At 35.8% G+C, this 22,560-nt stretch overlaps 3 protein-coding genes and 1 pseudogene across 3 annotated transcripts; 2 read left to right on the top strand and 2 right to left on the bottom strand.

Moving 5' to 3' along the window:
* Positions 1 to 1,694: 1,694 nt before the first annotated feature.
* Positions 1,695 to 3,875, bottom strand: LOC125838510 (receptor-like protein kinase 5). Its single transcript, XM_049517556.1, has 2 exons — positions 2,105 to 3,875; positions 1,695 to 2,014 (listed from the first exon to the last, which is right to left on the bottom strand). Exons 1-2 carry the CDS (start codon positions 3,873 to 3,875, stop codon positions 1,695 to 1,697), a joined length of 2,091 nt encoding a protein of 696 aa, XP_049373513.1.
* A 1,300-nt stretch (positions 3,876 to 5,175) lies between these two features.
* LOC125838877 (receptor-like protein kinase 5) lies at positions 5,176 to 7,588 on the top strand (annotated as a pseudogene).
* A 1,721-nt stretch (positions 7,589 to 9,309) lies between these two features.
* On the bottom strand, positions 9,310 to 11,678 carry LOC125838511 (leucine-rich repeat receptor protein kinase EMS1-like). The gene is made up of 2 exons (XM_049517558.1): positions 9,947 to 11,678; positions 9,310 to 9,856 (listed from the first exon to the last, which is right to left on the bottom strand). Exons 1-2 carry the CDS (start codon positions 11,667 to 11,669, stop codon positions 9,540 to 9,542), a joined length of 2,040 nt encoding a protein of 679 aa, XP_049373515.1. The 5' UTR covers positions 11,670 to 11,678; the 3' UTR covers positions 9,310 to 9,539.
* Positions 11,679 to 19,319: 7,641 nt separating this feature from the next.
* LOC125838876 (receptor protein-tyrosine kinase CEPR1-like) lies at positions 19,320 to 19,945 on the top strand. Its single transcript, XM_049517896.1, has 2 exons — positions 19,320 to 19,497; positions 19,609 to 19,945. The coding sequence occupies exons 1-2, from the start codon at positions 19,320 to 19,322 to the stop codon at positions 19,926 to 19,928; spliced, it is 498 nt and encodes a 165-aa protein (XP_049373853.1). The 3' UTR covers positions 19,929 to 19,945.
* Positions 19,946 to 22,560: the final 2,615 nt, after the last annotated feature.

Genomic DNA, 22,560 nt, shown 5'->3' with positions numbered 1-22,560 from the left:
TTAGCTCACATATTATTGTTGATGGAACTGTTCCAGTAATGTTGTTTTCCCCAAGGTTTAGTTGTGTCACTACCCAGTCATCGATGCATGAAACTCCTGACCAAGTGCATACTGAAGAATTCAAATCCCATGACTGGAGGAACTCCGAATCCCTCCAGTGTTGTTTCAAGCTTAGTAATATGGACTGTTCCATGCCCGAAAATTGTAAGGTTTCTTGAAAAAACAGGCTAATTAGGAAGAAAATTTGCATATTAAGCAAAAAATGGTTAGAGCTTGCTGGGAACATGTTAATTGATGCTTCCCTTGTGCTTCTTTTCATTTGATAATGAAGTCTGTGAAGTCAGTGTGGATTTAATAAAGAAATCATATTTCAACAATTAAATAGTCATTCAGAGCCAAGTATTTGGCTTTGAAAAATCAAGCCATAATAATTGTCTCCTTCTGACTAAGTCAAGCTAGTAATTTACTCCCTCCCTTCCTTTGTACTTACCCACGATGACTTGATACCCTCAATATGAAATATGTGAAGTCATGTGAGAAAGAAAAAGAGACTGTGAAAATGAATTTGCAGTTTGTAGGTGCACTTTCTTGTGTTTGCACAAAAATTGTAGCGGGATGATGGATTTGGTCTCTTTATATAGTTTCGGACAATTCTTAGCTTGTTTTTACGGTTGAGTTAGGTTCAAAAGCTATTTCTTATTAATATTATGTTGAATTTGAGCTAATTGAGTTTTCCCATTTTAATAATTCAAATAAATAATTGGCAGTTCTTTAGATTACAAACAAAAACATGTTGATTATGTTATTGATAATCGTTTTCTGGAAAATGCAAAGATCTTCTCGCTTTGCTGGTTTTTTCTTGGCCACAAAGGTCAGTCATGTCAACTTTGCTAGCATTTCCCTTTCATAGTCAGCTACAATTTTTGTCCATGTTGACTGACTTGTGTTGTATGATACACGGTTTCTTCAAAGCTAATTAACTATCCAATCAAAACACTTGAAAAAAATAAAACAAGAGATTGTAGAGAATGAGGTAGCTAGTACAATCAAACCAAAGGAACCATGAAAACTAACCATGTTCATGTTGTAAAATCTACATTTTCAATTCCCAGGAAACAAGTTTACCATTTCATAGTTTCCTTACTTGCCTTTATGCATTTCCAGGGCGGTTTACAGAGTGACATCTACGAAAATGAGAAGAGAATTTTGTTGGAGCTGAAGCAACTATGGGGATTTCATCAATTATTGGATTCCAGTTCCTCACACTGCAGTTGGTATGCTATAGGCTGCAGAAAAATCTACTTCCTGTGTTAGAGTGGGTAAAAGTCCCACATTGGTTGGGAATAGGCAGGTTGTCTGAAGAATTAAAAAAAGATATGGTTCTAACCTCCATTACTCATTTAGCTAAAGCAGCATCATGATTATCCTTCCTAAAGCATTGTTAGACCTTAATGCTCAGTGTGCTTAAAATCTGTCTAATCTCCCGAATGATATATACAAACACTGTAATTGCCACGACACTTAGTTCTTGCCTCGCGACATCTCAATTATGAACAAGGAGTTACATTCTAAGGTAAAGCTTACAAGCCCTTGTGTTTGACACCACTTAAACCAGCTGAGGCTATTGAGACTTTCTCATTCTGTTAAAAAAATACAACTACATTTATTGATGTAAGGCAAAATATTCTGTTTTCTCAAAATATGGTGTCTCTGAAGCTTTGAAGAATGTTGCAGACCTCCTTCATTGACGGCCTACCGTATGGTGTTGCTCCAGTACACATCAGTCCTAGTTTAAAAACACCTCTCATTTGTTCTACATTACTTGTTTCCATGATTTCTTCATCAAGGGCCTCAACAATGTAATTCCCATCTCTGTAACCCTGTTGAGCCCATTGTGCTAGATTCATTTGCTCTTCTCCGAGAATGGGTTGTCTCCCTGTTGTTAATTCTAATAGAACCACTCCGAAGCTATATATGTCTGTCTTTATATTCACTCTGAATGTCGAGGCATATTCTGTGAGGACCAGACATTAAAAAATATTAGAGTTGGATAAATTCTTTTGAGAATTCACGAGGTGTGATATATATTTGAACTGTAATATACCTGGTGCAATGTAACCAAATGTTCCAGCAATAGCAGAAGCTGTCTCAGGATCATCATCCCTCCTGGATAGTATTTTTGCTAGTCCAAAATCTGCTATTTTTGCATTGAATTCTGAGTCCAGAAGTATATTGCTGGACTTAATGTCTCTATGAATGATGGGTCGAGTACAGTCGTGGTGCATATAGCTGAGTCCTTGAGCTGCACCAGTGGCTATTTTTAATCTCTTTTGCCAATCCAGGGCCAGGGTACTACTTTGACCGGGTGACGCTGCTCTTTTCTTTCTGTGAAGCCACTTGTCGAGGCTTTGTTTCTCAAAGTATTCATAGACTAGAAGCTTTCTGTCTAAACTTGAGATGCAACAGATGAGCTTGACAATGTTGTTGTGTCGAATGCTACCAAGTGTTCTAACTTCTGCCAGGAACTCCTTTTGGGGTCTTCCACCTGATTTTTCTCCATGCCCTATGCTTTTAACAGCATAAGTATTGCCTGTTTGGTCTATCACAGCTCGATAGACCTTCCCTGATCCCCCATTTCCTATTATGTTTTCGTCTTTCAAGCTAGATAATATGTCTTCTGTAGTCACGTTCAACTTTTGAAATGAAATGAACTTTATGTTATCTTTGACATTCTGCATCTTTGTTTTCCACCAATGCTTTCTGGTTCTGTGAAAGATCCATAATAACAGTATAGCTACCCCAACTCCTACAATAGGAATAATCAAGTGTTGTGATCTCGAAAGTTTTCGAACCTCATCACCAGAGAGAAAGCTTGGTAGCCCAGGGATAGATAAGCTATTGGATGTAGAAGAAAGATTGGACTCATCAAAGCAATTCTCTTCATATGTTAGCTTAACAAATTCAGAAGAAATTCTTCCTGAGAATTTGTTGGAACATAGCCTTAAACTAATTCTAGGCCTAAGATGTTTTATACTTTCTGAAATGTTTCCTGATAACTGATTATACGACAAATCCAAAGCATCCAGTCCAGTTGAACTTGCAAGTCCCTTTGGAATAGAACCAGTCAATTGGTTATGAGAAAGATCCATATCATACAAACTAAACAAGTTCATTGCATTAGGTAATACACCAGATAAGTAGTTGTAACTTAGCGACAAGTGACTCAATTGGTTCAATTGAAACAACTTGCTTGTAATAGAACCACTTAGAGAATTATGTGACAGATCCAATTTCACAAGATTTTTCAAGTTCCCAACATCTTCTGGAATCGAACCGTTCAAGTGGTTGTCAGAAAGATCAAGATTTTTCAGTTGGGATGCTGATATTTGCTTTGGCATTTCACCAGACAACATGTTACCATTAAGATACAAATTGACTAGTGTTTTCATCCCAAACAACTCACCTGGAATCCGGCCGCTCAAAGAATTATTGAACAAGTCCAAATGTTGTAACATTGAGCAATCTTTCAGGCTTAGTGGTATAGTTCCTGATATGTTGTTGTTGGAGAGATCAATGAAGGTAAGGTTGTTGAGCTGACATATTACTGTTGATGGAATTGTTCCAGTAATGTTCTTTTCTCCAAGATTTAATTGTGTCACTACCATGCCATTGATGCATGAAACTCCTAACCAATTGCATTCTGAAGAATTCAAATTCCATGACTGGAAAAACTCTGAATCCCTCCAGTGTTGTTTCAAGCTTAGTAATATGGACCGTTCCGTGCCTGAAAATTGTAAGGTTTCTTGGAAAGACAGGCTAATTAGGAAGAAGATTTGCATATTGAGCCAAAAAAGTTTAGAGCTTGCTTGGATCATGTTAATTTGATGCTTTCCTTGTGTTTCTTTTCATTTGATAATGAAGTCTGTCAAGTCAACTCTTATTCCAACAATAAAATAGCCATTTAGAGACAACTATTTGGCTTTGAAGAATCAAACCATAATAATTGGCTAGTTGTCTCCTTTTGACCAAGTCAAGCTACTAATTTACTCCCTCCCCCTTTTAACTTATCCACCATGACTTGATACTCTCCTTTAACAAAATATTTACTTAGAAGTCTGTTTTACTATATTAACCTTATTAATTATGCTTTCGAAATTTGTAATTTGTGTTATTACTTATAGATAGGAAGTGATATTCAAAGAAAAATAATTAATCTCCTATTTTCAGAACCCCAACCCTCAATATGAAAAAAAAGAAGAAAGAAAGATAAAACACATAAGAAAAGGGTGAAGTCATGTGTGAAAGAAAAAGAGAATATGTGAAAATGATTTTGTATTCATTGGGGGTGGGTACTGGATTAGGATGTGTACCAATTTTAAAGTATTATATTTGCTCATCTGATTTGTTAGCAGTTTTTTAAGAATAAAAGGTTGCACCTTGTGTGGGTTAATACTAGTGTGTGCACAAGTGTTTCACACTGGACGAAGGATTTGGTCTCTTTATATGGTTTCAGATAATTCTTCATGAACTTATTTTTGGAATTGAGTTAGGTGTAAATCTATTTCTTATTACTATTATTAATGAAGTAAATACGAAAAATTATATTTATGATAATTATGTATGTGATTGTAATTTAATCAGGAAAAGAATAATTGTAGGCTTATTGACAAGGAAAGGAAAGCCCTAGAGCGCCTATGAATTTTGTGCAAGGATATGATATTGTAAATATTGAATAACAGAAAAGAAAGAGGAAATTTATTCCATAGGTTCCACTTGGTATTTTCACACTGGTTTGGGGATGAACTTTTACTCATTCACGCGCTCCTCAAACATGAGATCACAGCTGCTGTGGAAATGGATCGACAATAAGACCCCGCAAACTTTAGGTATCTACTTAAAAATAAAGTGCAAGTTAGGGGGACTTCATGTATTTTCTCTCTTATCTTCTATTATATTTGATCATCTGATTGCTTTGCTGTTTTTTCTTGGCCACAGACGTCAGTCAAAGTCAATTTTTGTTTCTTATCTTTTTACAGTAAAATTTAACAAGTCAAACTTTGTTAGCATTATACAAATTTTTGTCCATGTTGACTGACTTGTGTTGTATAATACACGGTTTCTTCAAAGCTAATTCATGATCCACAAAATAAAGAGGACAATCAAACCAAAGGAGCCATGAAAATCAACCATATTCATGTTGTAAAATCTACATTCTCAATTCCCAGGAAACAAGTTTACCTTTTCATTGTCTCCTTACTTGCCTTTATCCATTTCCAGGGCGGTTTACAGAGTGACGTCTACGAAAAGGAGAAGAACATTTTGTTGGAGCTGAAGCAACTATAGGGATTTCAGAAATTATGGGATTCCAATTCCTCACACTGCAGTTGGTATGGTATAGACTGCAGAAATGGTTCTGTTACAAGCATCTCTATGCAAGATGGGAATCTACTTTCCGGAACAATTTCACCAATCATATGTGAACTCAAAAGCCTGCAATTGATAGACCTGAGTAGCAACTATATCAGAGGAGAATTTCCTACCTCCTTGTACAATTGCTCAAAGCTGGAATATCTTGATATTTCTTGGAATCAATTCCATGGACCACTGCCTAGTGACATTCATCGTTTGTCGAGGCTAATCCATTTAGATATTGCTGGAAATAACTTCAGTAATATCCCAGGAGCTATAGGTCAGCTTTCTGAATTGCAATATCTATCTCTTAAGTTCAATAATTTTCAACACTTGGATACCCCGAGAAATTGGAAATTTATCAAAGCTTGAGACCTTGGATATATCCTATATTGACAGCTTTAAGCAGGCAACAATTACAGAGGAATTAGGAAAACTGAAGAAGTTGACATCCCTTTTCATTATACGGTCAAATTTGATAGGGGAGATTCCAGAAACATTTTCCGCTCTTTCAGGTCTCGAAGTCTTGGATCTCTCAATGAATTACTTAAAGGGGTCTATCCCAAGTTACTTGTTTGAATGGAAGAAGTTGACGAATCTTCATTTGGAGTTTAACCAATTTTCTGGTAGGTTACCAATGTTGGATGCAAATATGGAATTGATGGGGAGAACTCAAGAAATGTTTTCTAATCTTTCTGGTCTCCAAATCTTAGATCTCTCAGGAAATCACCTAAATGGTTCAATTCCAAGCTACTTATTTCATTGGAAGAATTTAACATCTCTTCTTTTGGGGGATAACCAATTTTCTGGGAATTTACCTAGTATAACTGGAAATTTGAGATTAAGAACATTGGATCTTTCGTCGAATCATCTTTCTGGACATATTCCACAAGAATATGACAAGAATGAATACTACTTTAGAAATAATCTGAATCTATGTAGCAAATATACCAACCATTACATCCAAGTTCCACGTTGCAGTGGAAAAACAAGAGTTGTAATTGCCGTTGTGGCCCCTGTTGCATTTTTAGTCATGGTAACATTGTTATGTTACACATTTAAAAAGAATTGGACTTTCTCCACAGACCAACTCATGCGGAGGAAGAAGAGGCATGAGAACCAAGATCCTGAGTGGATGTTCATTTCTTTCCAGCATTTAGGATTCACAGAATCTGAAATTCTGGTGAATATGACAGAAGAAAATTTGATTGGAAGTGGAGGATATGGGAAGGTCTATCGAGTTGGTGTCAATCCTAATGGGAACTTTGTGGCAGTTAAGAGAATATGGAACAAGAGGAATTTAGACCACGGGCTTGAGAAACAGTTCCTTGCAGAAGTTGAAGTATTGGGTAGCATTCGACATTCTAATATTGTGAAGTTGTTATGTTGCATTTCTAGAGGAAACTCAAAGTTTTTGGTGTACGAGTACATGGAAAATCAAAGCTTAGACAAGTGGTTGCATCACAAGAGAAGAAGTGAAAAAGATATTACTGCCTCAGCACATTGTGTATTGGAATGGCATACTAGACTGCAAATTGCAGTTGGTGCTGCCCGAGGTCTATGTTACATGCATCACGAGTGCTCTACGCCAATCATTCATCGTGACATTAAGTGCAGTAATATCCTTTTAGACCATGAACTGAATGCCAAAATTGCAGATTTTGGACTAGCTAAGATTTTGGCTAAGTGGGGAGAGACAGAGACTGCTTCTGCTATTGCTGGCACGTTTGGCTACCTAGCTCCAGGTATATTTCACTGTTCTCATATTGAAATAAACAAAAACAGACCAGAGTGTACGTATGTATCGTGTTTCTCATTGATTTTATCCTAATACCTTGTTATTCTAATTGGAATTTCAGAGTATGCATACACGTCGAAAGTGAATGCCAAAATTGATGTCTACAGTTTTGGTGTGGTGTTATTGGAGCTGGTTACCGGGAGAGAACCAATTAACGGAGACGAGCATATAAACCTTGCACAATGGGCATGGAACCACCATGAAGAAGGCAATCCAGTGGTTGATGCTATTGATGAAGAAATCAAGGAAGCATGTTTCTTGAACGAAATGAGTTCCATGTTCAAGTTGGGGCTTATTTGCACCAGTACTGTACCTTCTGCTAGACCTTCCATGAAGGAAGTTCTGCAAATTCTATTACTCAGCCTTAATACTTCTTCCTAGCAATTGGCTGCGAATCCAGGATTATCGTTGCTTCGTTATTTGCACTGAAAAATTAAAAGCCCAAATACTTATTCGGCATAATACATATATTGGACCTTAAACTTGGCTTCAAATTTTAACTTTGACCTCCAACTTTCAAAGTGCACAAATAGACACTTTAACTATCCAATCTTTTAATAAATAAACACGCGTGTCTTACCTGGCAAAACGCGTGATGTGCACGCATTTTGCGCGAGTTAGAAGTAATTTTTGAGGCACACAACAGTAAAAAAAATGCTGAAATGACAACTCTACCCTTAATTAATTAATTTATTTTTTAGTTCAAAAATGCACGTGTAAAGTGTTTAATTAGTTGGCAGCCATTGAGTGGCTCACTAATACACGTGGAAGCGTTTGCATTTCACGCTCTTTGCTCCAAAAATCGCGTGTTTATTTATTAAAAGGTTGAATAGTTAAAGTGCTTGTTTGTGCACTATGAAAGTTGGAGGTCAAAGTTAAAATTTGAAGCCAAGTTTAGGGTCCAATATATGTATTATGCCTACTTATTCTACCTTCTTTTCTAGTGAGGTGATGAATCAACTCTTTTATTTTTCTGATTTTTCTTCTCTATCCAACAGTCTAATTAACTCATAAAATGGGATAGATTATAGATTATGGAGAATACACTTGTTAGTCCTTTTCCATAGAACAGTCAATAACGGTCTCAATAAAACGAAAAAGTTGTCCTTATCAAATTTTGTCCTAATAAATACCAGGTATCTGACATCTATCTAAATGGAAAGGTCCTTTAGAACCTCTAGGAAGTTGTTGGAAGGAGAGGTATACCATTGCCTTATTGGAAGGACGTTTGCTACTTGATTTGCCTCTTTGTAGCAGTGCAGTTGTTAACGGTAGCCAATAACATTGGTTTGGTTCATCGTTTGGGAAACGTCTTCAATGATAATCTTCAGCTTGAAGTTGGCAGTCTTATCATCTTTTTTAATATGCTGGTAACCAAAAGTGAATCCAGTTTAATGGTGAAACCACTGAATCCATTTTGGATGCACCAGTCAATACCAAAAAATGTTGCTTGAGCTTCTGCAGTGTTGCTGCTGCCACATTTAATATGGATTTGACATCTTGCTTGATCCTGTACCCTCATTAGCCTGCCCTCCATCGGGGGCATCATATACACCCTCTCCCCTTAGGACTCGGGGCTCCTCACTTTCTTCGCCTAAGATGTCATGTTCACCTCATCTTCTGAAGCTTGTGAACCTAGAAGTCTGTTAGTCCTACTTGACCCTGCTCCATCAGGAGTATCACTGAGGTCAGAACAATTCTAACAAACTAATTAAAACAAGTACCAAAAGAATTGACGAGTAGAAAAACTTGATCGCTTATAGGAACATTTCATTTTTCCAATCACATAAGTTAGCCTAGACCATTAATGAATATCTAATCAATGGTTTTAGCTTTTATCAATTGTGTAAAACTGTTAGAATTTTTATTTTTTATTTTTTGGGTACCCCAGGATAATCCGCAACCGCTACAACCTCTGCCACAAGAACTAGACTTCCTACAAGATTATCATGAGAAGGATTTATGTTTGAAAGAAGGCATTTGCAGTTCATCAAACCTGTATGTTCCAAAAACTTCCTTGGAGAGTTCTGAAGAATTAAAAAAAATAAAAATATATATATATACACTGTAATTGCCAAGACACTTAGCTCTTGCCTCGCGACATCTCAAGTATGAACAAGGAATCACATTCTAAGGTAAAGCTTACAGGCCCTTGTGTTTGACACCACTTAAACCAGATGAGGCTATTGATTTGTCTGAGGATAAAAAATGTCCTCTGACAGTATTACTAAAGTATACATTGCTGGAGGAAATCGTTATCAACACGACTTTCTCATTCTGTTAAAAAAAATACAACTACATTTATCTATGTAAGGCAAAACATTCTATTCTCTCAAAATATGGAGTCTCTGAGACTTTGAAGAATGTTGCAGATCTCCTTCATTGACGGCCTACTAGATGGTGATGCTCCGGTACACATTAGTCCTAGTTTAAAAACACCTCTCATTTGTTCCACATTACTTGTTTCCATGATTTCTTCATCAAGGGCAACAATGAAATTCCCATCTTTGTAACGCTGTTGACCCCATTGTGCTAGATTCATTTGGTACTCTCTGAGAATGGGTTGTCTCCCTGTTGTTAATTCCAATAGCACCACTCCGAAGCTATATATATCTGTCTTTATATTCACTCTAAATGTCGAGGCATACTCTGTGAGGACCAAACATTAAAATTTAATATTGGAGTATAATTCTTTTGTGAAATTCTCGAGGTACAATAGATATTTAAACTGTAATATACCTGGTGCAATGTAACCAAATGTTCCAGCAATAGCAGAAGCTGTCTCAGGATTATCATCCCTCCTGGATAGTATTTTTGCTAGTCCAAAATCTGCTATTTTTGCATTGAATTCTGAGTCCAGAAGGATATTGCTGGACTTAATGTCTCTATGAATGATGGATCGAGTACAGTCGTGGTGCATATAGCAGAGTCCTTGCGCTGCACCAGTGGCTATTTTTAATCTCTTTTGCCAATCCAAGGCCGGGGTACTACTTTGACCCGATGATACTGCACTTTTCTTTCTGTGAAGCCATTTGTCGAGGCTTTGTTTCTCAAAGTATTCATAGACTAGAAGCTTTCTGTCTAAACTTGAGATGCAACACATGAGCTTGACAATGTTGTTGTGTCGAATGCTACCAAGTGTTCTAACTTCTGCCAGGAACTCCTTTTGGGGTCTTCCACCTGATTTTTCTCCATGCCCTATGCTTTTAACAGCATAAGTATTGCCTGTTTGGTCTATCACAACTCGATAGACCTTCCCTGATCCTCCATTTCCTATTATGTTTTCGTCTTTCAAGCTAGACAAAATGTCTTCTGTAGTCACCTTCAACTTCTGAAATGAAATGAACTTCATGTCATCTTTGACATTCTGCTTCTTTGTTTTCCACCAATGCTTTCTTGTTCTGTAAAAGATCCATGATAACTGTATAGCTACCCCAACTCCTACAATAGGAATAATCAAGTATTGTGATCTCAAAAGTTTTCGATTGTTGGATGTAGAAGAAAGATTGGACTCATCAAAGCAATTCACTTCATATGTTAGATTAACAAATTCAGAAGAAATCCGTCCTGAGAATTTGTTGGAACAAAGCCTTAAAGTATTTATAGGCCTAAGATGCTCTATACTTTTTGAAATGTCTCCTGATAACTGATTATACGACAAATCCAAAGCATCCAGTTCAGCTGAATTCGCAAGTTCCTTTGGTATAGAACCAGTCAATTGGTTATGTGAAAGATCCATATCGTATAAACTAAACAAGTCCATTTCATCAGGTATCACACCGGACAAGTAGTTGGAGCTTAGCGACAGGTGACGCAAATTATGCAACTGAAACAACTTGCTTGTAATTGAACCACTGAGAGAATTATGTGACAGATCCAATTTCAAAAGATTTTTCAAGTTTCCAATATCTTCTAGTATCGAACCGTTCAAGTGATTCTCAGAAAGATCAAGATTTTCCAGTTGAGATGATATTTGTTTTGGCATCTCACCAGACAACATGTTACCATTAAGATACAAACTGAGTAACTGTTTCATCCCAAACAACTCACCTGGAATCCGGTCGCTCAAAGAATTATTGGACAAGTCCAAATGTTGTAACATTGAGCAATCTTTCAGGCCTACTGGAATAGTTCCTGAAATGTTGTTGTTGGAGAGATCAATGAAGGTAAGGTTCTTGAGCTGACATATTATTGTTGATGGAATGTTTCCAGTAATGTTCTTTTCTCCAAGATTTAGTTGAGTCACTACCCGGTCATTGATGCACGAAACTCCTGACCAAGTGCATGCTGAAGAATTCAAATCCCATGACTGGAGGAACTCCGAATCCCTCCAGTGTCGTTTCAAGCTTAGTAATATGGACCGTTCCCTGACCGAAAATTGTAAGGTTTCTTGGAAAAACAGGCTAATTAGGAAGAAGATTTGCAAATTAAGCAAAAAACGGTCAGATCTTGATTGGAGCATATTAAAAATGATGCTTCCCTTGTGTTTCTTTTCATATGGTAATGAAGACTGAAGTCATTATGAATTTATAAAGAAGTCATAATTCAATGATAAAATTTGTGTGGAACACAAACGATCAAGTCAACCTAGTAGCTGACCCGTGAAACATCAAGGAAAACAAAAGGATAATGCAGCACCATTGGGGTGGGGACTGGAATAGGATGTGTACCAATTAACAAGTCAACTTTGCTAGCATTTCCCATTCATAGTCGGTTACAATTTTTGTCCATGTTGACTGACTTGTGTTGTATGATACACGATTGGTAATTTAAAACAAGAGATTGTAGAGAATAATGAGGTAGTTACTACTTACTAACAACAAACTCATTCAACTAACAATTCTTTTCACCGAAAGTCACTCAATCAAGGATTTTCCTCACTTAACTTTCTTTTATAACTTCAAAATAACTTAACTAGGTATATTTCACTTAAAAAGTCACTCAATCAATTTAAATGACTTTTTAATTTAAATTTGTTTAATTATAACTTTGACCTTTAACTTTGATAGTGCACAAAGAAATACTTTAACTATCCAAAATTTAAACAAAAAAAACACTTAAATATTTCAGGCAAAACACGTGATATACAAATGCTCGATGTGGATAAGTGAACCACTCAATTGCTGCCAACTAACTAAACTAAATACACCTAGATTTTAAAAATAATAAAAATAAATTATAATATAGAATAAGGGGAAAGTGAAAACAAATCCAATTTTAGGAAAAAGATTACTACACTCTTCTCCTCTTTCTTCTCAAAAAAACCCTAATCTAAAATTTTAAAATTCATGCCCCTTATATTCCAATCAAAGGAAAAATTGTTCAAGATATGTGCTGAAATTTCATATACTAGAACGGTTACCTATTCTTCTTCCTCAATTTAGTGAAGTTATCAAGGTTCAACACTTTACAAACAAGAATTTGCATATTGTTGGTCAGATGCTCAAGCCAATATGGGAATCACTAGAGAAAACTAATGTTTTTGTTGCAAAATTATTTCAAAGTAGCCCATAGATATGGAAAGACGTGAGAATCAATGAACTTTCATTTCTTTTCTTTAGTTTGAAGTGTATTTGTGCTTTAAGTTGTCAAATACTTAATGAAAACACATGATACTTCCTGTATTGTGATTGTCATCGTGAGTAGCAAATTACAATTACGAATTTTTGGAGTCCAAAAAATAAACCTAGAGTGCTAAAAATTATTAAGTAAAATGGTGCAATTAAACTGTTTGATAAATTGCTTGAATGAATTTTTCAGAGATTTTTGTTAAGTTTGAGTAGCAATCTGATATCTAATCAAAATGTATGTAAGGAGTCCCATAGATCGGAGTCGTTGATTGATAGTCTTCGAAATTAAATTGCATTCAATTTTTACAAGTGTATACTCACCCATCTTGCTTACAATAGATATAGTAAAAAAAACTTCATTTTAGCTTTTTTTTTCACAATAAAAAAATAATAATTTAATGTCACTTGCATGTTGTTGCATTTTGCAATGAACAACAAATAATGCAAAAAAGAGGGGAAAATTGTTGAAAAATTAGAAAGAGAATAAAGTGAAATTTAATTTAAAAAATGAAGATATATTTATATGAAAGGATTGATTAAGGATTTAATTGTCTTTTCAATGTTTTTTTACTGTTGGCCCCCTCAAATTTTACATCTGACGCGCCTAATTTGGGTGTATTTCACTCATTTTCCCAGGTAGGATTCGAGTGTTTTTTTTGTTTAAGTTTTGGATAGTTAAAGTGTCTATTTGTGCACTAACAAAGTTAAAGGTCAAGTTATAATTTGAAACCAAGTTAAGGATGTAATTTATGTATTATGCCTTTATTTTTTTGAAATGAAATTTTTGTTTTCAAATTATGAAAACATACTGAAATTGTATTTGAACAGAAAAAGATTATTTGAGAAGAAGAAGATGAAAAGTATATTTCACAATGTCTATCAATTATAGTATTTATAGACTCTTATAATCATCTAGGAGTCTCTAGAAACTTCTAGCCTACTTAGCTCTATCACCACTTTAAACTAACTAAAAAACTACAACTAACACACTGAAACAGTAACAAACTAACTCAATATAACAGTGAAACAGTAAAAACAAAATTGTGTACTGATGTTGCATTGCAGTCACTAACTAACTTATGCAACTATTATTTCAACACTCCCCCTCAAGCTGTGGGGTGAGAACATTAAGAACACCAAGCTTGCTCAATAGATGTAAGTGTTGGTCTTGACCCAAGCCCTTAGTCAATATATCTGCCACCTGATGTTGAGTAGGCACATACATAGGTTTCACTGTCCCAGCTTTCACTTTGTCTCTTATAAAATGGCAATCGATCTCTATGTGCTTAGTACGCTCATGAAATATGGGATTGGCTGCTAGTTGAATAGCAGACTTGCTATAACTCAAAACTGTGACTGGCTTATGAATATGAGCATTTAGCTCTGCAAACAACCCTTCAAGCCAAGTAATTTCTGCTACAGCTGAGGCCATACTCCTATATTCTGCCTTAGCTGAGCTCCTAGATACAATGTGTTGTTTTTTTTTATTTTCAGGAAATTCGTGATTCTCCAAACTTCACTACATACCCTGTGACAGACCTTCTTGTGTTAGGGCATGCAACCCAATTAGAATCACACCAACATATTAACTCTGCAGCAGTTTGAGCTTTCAACCAAATACCTTGCCCCACAATACCCTTTGGGGTCGTTTGGTTTGAAAATGAGTTATGATGGGATAAGTTATGTTGGGATAAGTTATGTTGGGATTAGTTATGATGGGATAAGTTGTGTTGGGATTATTTTTTATTGAGTGTTTGGTTTGTTGTATTCAAAATAATAAATTTTAAGAACAATTTATTTGTTTACAAAAATGCCCTTCATTAATGTAAAAAGTGATATAACAAAAGGGTTGAAAGAGACATTTTTGTCATTTACCTATTTTATCCCGGGATAAGTTATCCCGGGATTACTATACCACCCAAGGAGAGGGATAACTTATCCCGGTACTAATTATTAATCCCGGGATAAGTTATCCCGAACTTGCCAACCAAACAACAAAATAAGCGGTACTATAATTTAATCCCGGGACTATTTGTTACTATACCTCACACCAAACGAGCCCTTTAAGTATCTAATCACTCTATTTGCAACTTCCAGGTGAGATTTCTTGGGTTGTTGCATGAACTGGCTCACTGCCTGTACAACATAACTAATGTCAAGTCTGGTTATAGTTGCATATAGCAATTTCCCAACCAACCTCTGATAGCCAGTAATGTCCCTTAACACAGCATCTCCAATGACTCCATTAGCTTTGTCATATTCCACTGAGGTCAGCTTAGAATTAGATTCCAAGGGGTGTACATGATGGCTTTGCTCCTGCAAGACCTGTTTCAGAAATAAACTCAAGAATATACTTTCTCTGATTCAGTATAACTCCTTGTGTTGATCTTAGTACTTCAATCCCTAGAAAATATTTAAGTTCTCCCAAGTCCTTGAGTTTAAATTGTTGATGCAACACTTCTTTTGCTTCTTTGATCATAGACTCATTATCTCCAGTAATAAGGAGGTTATCAACATATACCAAGACTATAACCATTCCTTCATTCTTTTTCCAAGTGAACAAAGAATAGTCATGATTACTCTGAATGAACCCTGCCTTTAATAATGTTGTGGTAAGTTTGATATTCCATTGTCTTGAGGCTTGTTTAAGTCCATACAATGACTTAAGTAATCTACAAACCTTATGTTGTTCTTTCTTCTTGAAACCCTTTGGCATCTCCATATACACTTCTTCATCTAAATCCCCTTGCAAAAATGCATTGTATATATCCATCTAATATAAATACCACCCTTTTTGAAACAGCTAAGACAATGACACATCTAACAGTCACCATTTTTGCAACATGTGAAAAAGTATCATGATAGTCCAACTCTTCTTGTTGACTATATCCTTTTGCCACTAAGCTAGCTTTGAACCTCTCTAAATCTCCATTTGCTTTATATTTAATCTTATATACCCATTTTGAACCAATTACATTCTTCTCAAGGGCAGATAAACTATCTCCCAAGTGTGAATATCTTCAAGAGCTTGTACCTCTAACTTCATAGCCTATATCCATTTTTCATCTTTAACAGTCTGACCAAAGTTTTGTGGTTCAACTAATATGGAGAACTTACTCAAATAACATTGATAGTTAGGAGTTGTATTATCATAGGAAAGATAACTAGCCAGTGGATATCTTATGCCCTTTCCTGTTTTAGGTCCTGCATAGTCTCTCATCCACACAGGCTGTTGAGAAACTCTAGAGGTTCTTCTTGGTGGAGTAATACCAGTTGAAGAAGGTGTTTCAATGATTTCCCCAGCTGGTGATGCATTCTGTGATGTAGGAACTAAGTTGATATGAGTGGATACCTCAACAGATAACAAGAGGTCAGACCCAAGGTCTGCATTATTGTCCAACACTGTGTCTGAAGTTGTATCAACATTTTCTACTTCTACTTCAGGAGATTGATTCATTTCATCATTTGATTCTTCATAAGGAACTAAGAAGTTTGTGGAACAATTATCTGAGACTTTATCCTTGGCAAATGGAAAGATGTGTTCTTGAAAAATGACATCCCTATTGACAAAGAACTTGTTAGTGTTGTAATCCAACAACAAGTATCCCTTCTGTGTAGTAGAATATCCCATCATGCTAACAGGTCTAGCTCTTTCTGAGAAGTTATCTCCCTTTGGAAGTACTGAGGCATAACACAAACAACCAACCACTCTAAGATGGGACAAGGAAATACATCTAGAAAATAACAGTTCAAATGGACTTTTACCCCCTGTAACTGATGATGGTAACATGTTCATTAAGAATACTGCAGCATTAACACTCAGTCCCCAAAACTTGATTGGCATGTGAGATTGGAATCTGATAGTCCTAGCTATATTCAATATATGTTTGTGCTTCCTTTCTACCACACCATTTTGTTGTGGTGTGTGTGGACAACTACTTTGATGCACTATTCCTAAAGATTGAAACAATTCTCTGCATTGGGAGTTAAAAAATTATGTGCCATTGTCTGACCTTATGACTTTTACAGACACACCAAACTGAGTTTTGATCATTAAGAAGAAATTTTTGAGTGCCACAATAGTTTCAGACTTCAATTGCAACAAATGAACCCAAGTGTACCTACTACAATCATCCACAACTGTCAAGAAGTAATGTTTCTGATCAAAAGTTGGAATTTTATATGGTCCACATAGATCTACATGTATAACATAAAAAACACATAGTTGATCTGTTCTCACTAATTGGAAATGGTAATCTAACTTGTTTAGCTAAAGGACATACATGACAAGTATTCAAGGAACCTATGTCTTTATTATGTTGTAAAAGAGATAATCACTTCAGAACTTGAGTTGAGGGATGCCCAAGTCTCTTATGCCATAGTTTGTTGTCTTGCACTACTATTCCTGCAATCAGACTTTGATGTTTTTGAGCCTTATATGTTTCCTTCATTCCATGTGCACCTTTGAAAATGTATAATCCCCCTTTCTCCTTACCAATCCCCTTCACCTTGCCACTGTGAAGGTCCTGAAACACACAAAAATAAGGATAAAATGAGACAAAGCAGGACAGTTGTTTAATGGCATTGGACACTGATAACAAATTATACTTGAAATCAGGAACAAGTAATACATCTTGTACAACTGCATCTTCAAAAACAAAGGCCTCTCATATGTGTGATATATCTGCCTTAGCACCAGTGGGAAGATGGACCTTATCCCTTACTTCACGACTCTTTGAAAACACACTTTCGTTTGCTGTCACATGATATGTAGCACCAGAATCTACTATCCATTCTTGTGATTCTACATGAGATAATAAGCAAGTAGACATACCTGACATATTGACTTGTTTTATCTCATGTAGATCTTTGTTCAAAAGCTCCATGATCTGTTTGTATTCTCCATCTGTAAATGCTTGAGCCTTGGATAATACAACATTATTAACCTCTTTGTTCCCTTCCTGATAGGTTTGCGATGCATTCTAACTGACATCTCCATTTGAATTATTTCCAGTAAAGTTAGTCCTGACTTGACTTCCATACTGAGGTCCATTGTTAAATCCTCCAGACTAAGAACCTGCTCCTCTTGAATTTCCATTATTGTAGTTCACTTTCATTCTTTACTTCCAATCTGTAGGATAACCTATCAGTTTATAACAATTCTCTCTAGTATGTCCAGTGAAATGGCAATAGTCACACTTCTTTCCTTTGTAGTTCTGATTTCCGTAGCCGATTTCTGCATTTCTATTCACCTGCATTGCAATTGGATTAACTCTTTCACCCACACCAGTCATACATGCCAAATGTTGAATCTCATCTTCTATTATCATTGCATACTCTTGATTTATAGTAGGTGTAACTCCTTTCAATAGGATTTGTCTTCTAGCTTGATCATACGAATTATTCAAACCACTCAAAAACTGAATTAGTCTAAGCTCGTATAGGTGATTTGTATAGTCCTTTGACTTTGGGCAGACACAAGTTGAAGCTGGTACCACAACATCATATTCACTCCATAGACTCTTCAACTTAGTAAAATAATTCAACACTGAATCAGTACCTTGTATGAGTGAATTGATTTCTCTATGTAGTTGATAAAGTCTCATGCGATTCACCTTATCGAATCTCTCCTTCAGGTCCTTCCATACATCATATGCACTTGCTGCATAAAGAATTCCACTCAACAATTCCTCATTAATAGAGCTCATCAACTATGATAAGACAATTGCATTACAAATTTCCCACTGCTCATGCAACTCATCCTTGCACAATGCTCTGCTACAGGCTCCAGTCACGAATCCATATTTCCTTTTCCCTAACAACGCGATTCTCATTGATCGACTCCAAACTCCATAGTTTTCTGATCCAATTAGCTTGATAGGAATCAATGCAGCACCAGATACATCAGTTGGGCGTATATACAATGGATCTCTCGGATCTATCTTAATACCTGCCATTTCTGAATCAATAATCTACAACAGATCTAATCTTCTTCAACCTTCGTCTCTAGCCTGTTCTACATATACATTGACAAATCTTCTCTGATACCATATGCAAACATACTGAAATTGTATTTGAACAGAAAAAGATTATTTGAGAAGAATAAGATGAAAAGTATATTTCACAATGTCTGCCAATTACAATATTTATAGACTCGTATAATCATCTAGGAGTCTCTAGACACTTCTAGCCTACTTAGCTCTATCAACATTTTAAACTAACTAACAAACTACAAGTAACACACTGAAACAGTAACAAACTAACTAACTCAATATAACAGTGAAACAGTAAAACAGAATTGTGCACTGATGTTGCATTGCAGTCACTAACTAACTTATGCAACTATTATTTCAACACAAATATTTTTCCTTTATCGTGATTGGTGATGTTATTATATTGCATTTCTAGTGGAAACTCAAAGGTTTTGGTTGCATCAGAAGAGAAGAAGTGAAAAAACTATTACTGCCTCGACAAATCGTGTCTTGGAATAATGGCGTACTAGTCTGCAAATTACAGTTGGTGCTGCCCGAGGTCTATGTTACATGCATCACGAGTTCTCTCCTCCAATCATTCATCGTGACATTAAGTGTAGTAATATCCTTTTAGGCCATGAGTTGAATGCCAAATTTGCAGATTTTGGACAGGCTAAGGTTTTGGCTAAGTGGGGAGAGACAAAGACTGCTTATGTTATCGTTGGCACGTTTGGTTACCTAGCTCCAGGTATATTTCACTGTTCTCATATTGAAATAAACAACAACACACCAGAGTGTACGTATGTATCGTGTTTCTTATTGATTTTATAATACCATGTTATTCTAATTGGAATTTCAGAGTATGCATACATATCGAAAGTGAATGGCAAGATTGATGTTTACAGCTTTGGTGTGGTGTTATTGGAGCTGGTTACCGGGAGAGAACCAATTAACGGAGACGAGCATATAAACCTTGCACAATGGGCATGGAACCACCATGAAGAAGGCAATGTAGTGGTTGATGCTATTGATGAAGAAATCAAGGAAGCATGTTTCTTGAACGAAATGAGTTCCATGTTCAAGTTGGGGCTTATTTGCACCAGTACTATCCCTTATGCTAGGCCTTCCATGAAGGAAATCTTGCAAATTCTATTACTTAGCCTTACTACTTCTTCCTAGCAAATTCTTAGTAGTAAGCTTAGTGTTGCTCCCAATTGCACACACAAGTGTACGTGGTCGTGCAAGTAATATAGTTGCTCTTAAAAGAATCGGATTATCGAACCCAAATACTTGTCTATTAACTATTTACTAAACTATACTAATTCTAATAATTTATTTAAGGGGAGGATTTCAAAAGATGAATATATATTAACTAAACAAAAAATAAAGATAAAATAACTAAAAAGCAACTAACTAAGAAAAGATAGATATTTCACACAATCAATGAATGAAGCGATCTAGGATTATGATTTAACTAACAATCATGTTTAGCATCACTTTTATCAACTTATTTGATTATCTAGTTGCTGATTCATGGGGTTGATAATATAGTCATGATCTCCCGACCTCTAACCGTCTACCACAATTGACAGCCTAACTACATCGTTGAGCGGGGATAGCGGGGATAGACTAAACCAACTGTGGAGCATTAAGTTGTCTTCCCAATTAAGTAATAAATAATAAAATATACATGTCATCATATCATACAAAATGAAAAAGGTTAAACAAAAGAATATATTTTATCTTTTACAATAGTTATACTGTGTACCCTACTTTTCTTAATTATTATGTGTCACATTATGTAACAATGGAAAACGATACAATCTGTTCAATCATGATATCTATTAAAACAATAGAGTACGATACAATATAATGTAACAACCATCCAAACAGAGTTTATGTTGGAAAATTATATGCACATCGAAAGCATACCAGAATCATGTTGCTTACATGAATAATAGATAATTAATAATGTTTATGCTAGAACACATATAATCATGCTAGAACTCATAAAATTATTGAAATTTAATTTACATATTATCTCTTGAAGCGCGAGTAGATACCTTCAACCGAATCCACAAGTTAGACGGACCTTCAAGCAAATATCCACAAGATAGACAACAACTTTGTAGTCTTCTACAAAATTAAGTTGTCTTCCCAATTAAGTAATAAATAATAAAATATACATGTCATCATATCATACAAAATGAAAAAGGTTAAACAAAAGAATATATTTTATCTTTTACAATAGTTCTATTGCGTATCCTACTCTTCTTAATTATTATGTGTCATATTATGTAACAATGGAAAATAATACAATCTATTCAATCGTGATATATATTAAAACAATAGAGTACGATACAATATGACGTAACAACCATCCAAACAGAGTTTATGTTGGAAAATTATATGCACAACAAAAGCATACCAAAATCATACTGCTTACATGAATAATAGATAACCAATGTTTATGCTAGAACACATATAATCATGCTAGAACACATAAACTTGTTGAAATTTAATTTAAGAATTACCTCTTGAAGCGTGAGTAGATACCTTCAACCGAATCCACAAGTTAGACGGACATTCAAGCGAATATCCACAAGATAGACAACAACTTTGTAGTCTTCTACAATGATCCCAAGTTCACATGTGAACTCTTTCAATACTTGAGTGAGCAAGTATCGTATAGAAAACTTATTATTTTTCTAGGCTAGAAGAAACCCTACTTTTAGAGATTTCTTCCCACTCTAACAAGGAGAAGAAAAATACATGTTACTTTCAAAACCAAGAAAGTCACCGTAACACCTCACTATTTGAAAGAACTAGAAATAGTTAGAATTAGAAAGAGTCATTTTTGGAAATAATGAAAATCTGGAAATTTGACAAAATTAAGTATAGTATGAGTTTTGGGTCAACTTCAAACGACCATAACTACTATCTCATGATGACTTAGGTATTCTACAAGATACCGTAGGAAATATGCTTTAATTATCTTTCCAACGCCGCCGAGTTTGCTCAGTTTCGAGTTCGTATGAGTGAGATATGTCCATTTGAAGTTGGGCAGTCTAGATAAGAAAAGTCAAAACCGGATTTTTGAAGGGTATTATGATCTTTTCATTACCCAATTAAATTAATTCGTTTTTGGTCATTACTTAGGGGTCTAAACTGAATTTGGTCAGTTTACGCACTCAAAGATTTCACGCTAGGGTTTTTAGAGAAAGAACGCAAGAGGAGAAAAGAGGAGAAAGAGCCAAAGTTCATCGTTCTTGAGGATTTTGCTTGTGGATTTCATCAAGGGGTGATCGCTACGAGGTATGTGAGATCACACTTCGTTGGGTTAGTTCACTCACATGCCAATCATGATTTATTTTAGTGTATTGTCATTCTTGAAATTAGAGGAATTGAGTTCTTGATGAATATTGTTGAAAGTTTCTTGAGTTCAAATTCATGAAATTAGGTGTCGTTTTGAGTAGATTCTTGCATATTTTGGTTATGTAGTCGAATCTAAGTGTTTGGGGTAAGAACCAATCGAACCTAGAGGTTTTAAAGTTGAAAAACGACCAAGAAAAATTGAGGATTTCTGGCAGGGGCCTAGGGCGCCGCGCTAGCCAGAGCGCCCCAGAAGTGTTTCTGAAATTTGGGGCTTGAGGCGCGCGCCAGCCAGAGCGCCCCAACTTCAGTTCTGAAGTTTTGCTCCTGGCGCCCTGCGCCACTCAGAGCGCCAAGGATGTCTGGTCTTCTACTTTTTCCCACATCTTTTCGTACTAGTTTCCTTGAAACATACCTATGTTTCCTAGTTGATTCCTAC

This window comes from Solanum verrucosum, unplaced genomic scaffold, assembly GCF_900185275.1.
Source record: "Solanum verrucosum unplaced genomic scaffold, falcon-dt-bn FXZP01000182.1, whole genome shotgun sequence".
Taxonomy (NCBI): domain Eukaryota; kingdom Viridiplantae; phylum Streptophyta; class Magnoliopsida; order Solanales; family Solanaceae; genus Solanum; species Solanum verrucosum.
The sequence above is the reverse complement of the archived record's forward strand: the minus strand, read 5'-3'. Positions and strand labels throughout refer to the sequence as shown.

What these genes read in the sequence shown, in the direction of transcription:
- LOC125838511 (XM_049517558.1), bottom strand. Translation starts at nt 11,669, where the DNA reads ATGCTCCAATCAAGATCTGACCGTTTTTTGCTTAATTTGCAAATCTTC. An exon ending in ATTTGGTTACATTGCACCAG is followed by an intron (nt 9,857 to 9,946) that starts GTATATTACAGT and finishes TGGTCCTCACAG; the next exon opens with AGTATGCCTCGACATTTAGA.
- LOC125838876 (XM_049517896.1), top strand. Translation starts at nt 19,320, where the DNA reads ATGCATCACGAGTTCTCTCCTCCAATCATTCATCGTGACATTAAGTGT. An exon ending in GTTTGGTTACCTAGCTCCAG is followed by an intron (nt 19,498 to 19,608) that starts GTATATTTCACT and finishes TTGGAATTTCAG; the next exon opens with AGTATGCATACATATCGAAA.
- LOC125838510 (XM_049517556.1), bottom strand. Translation starts at nt 3,875, where the DNA reads ATGATCCAAGCAAGCTCTAAACTTTTTTGGCTCAATATGCAAATCTTC. An exon ending in ATTTGGTTACATTGCACCAG is followed by an intron (nt 2,015 to 2,104) that starts GTATATTACAGT and finishes TGGTCCTCACAG; the next exon opens with AATATGCCTCGACATTCAGA.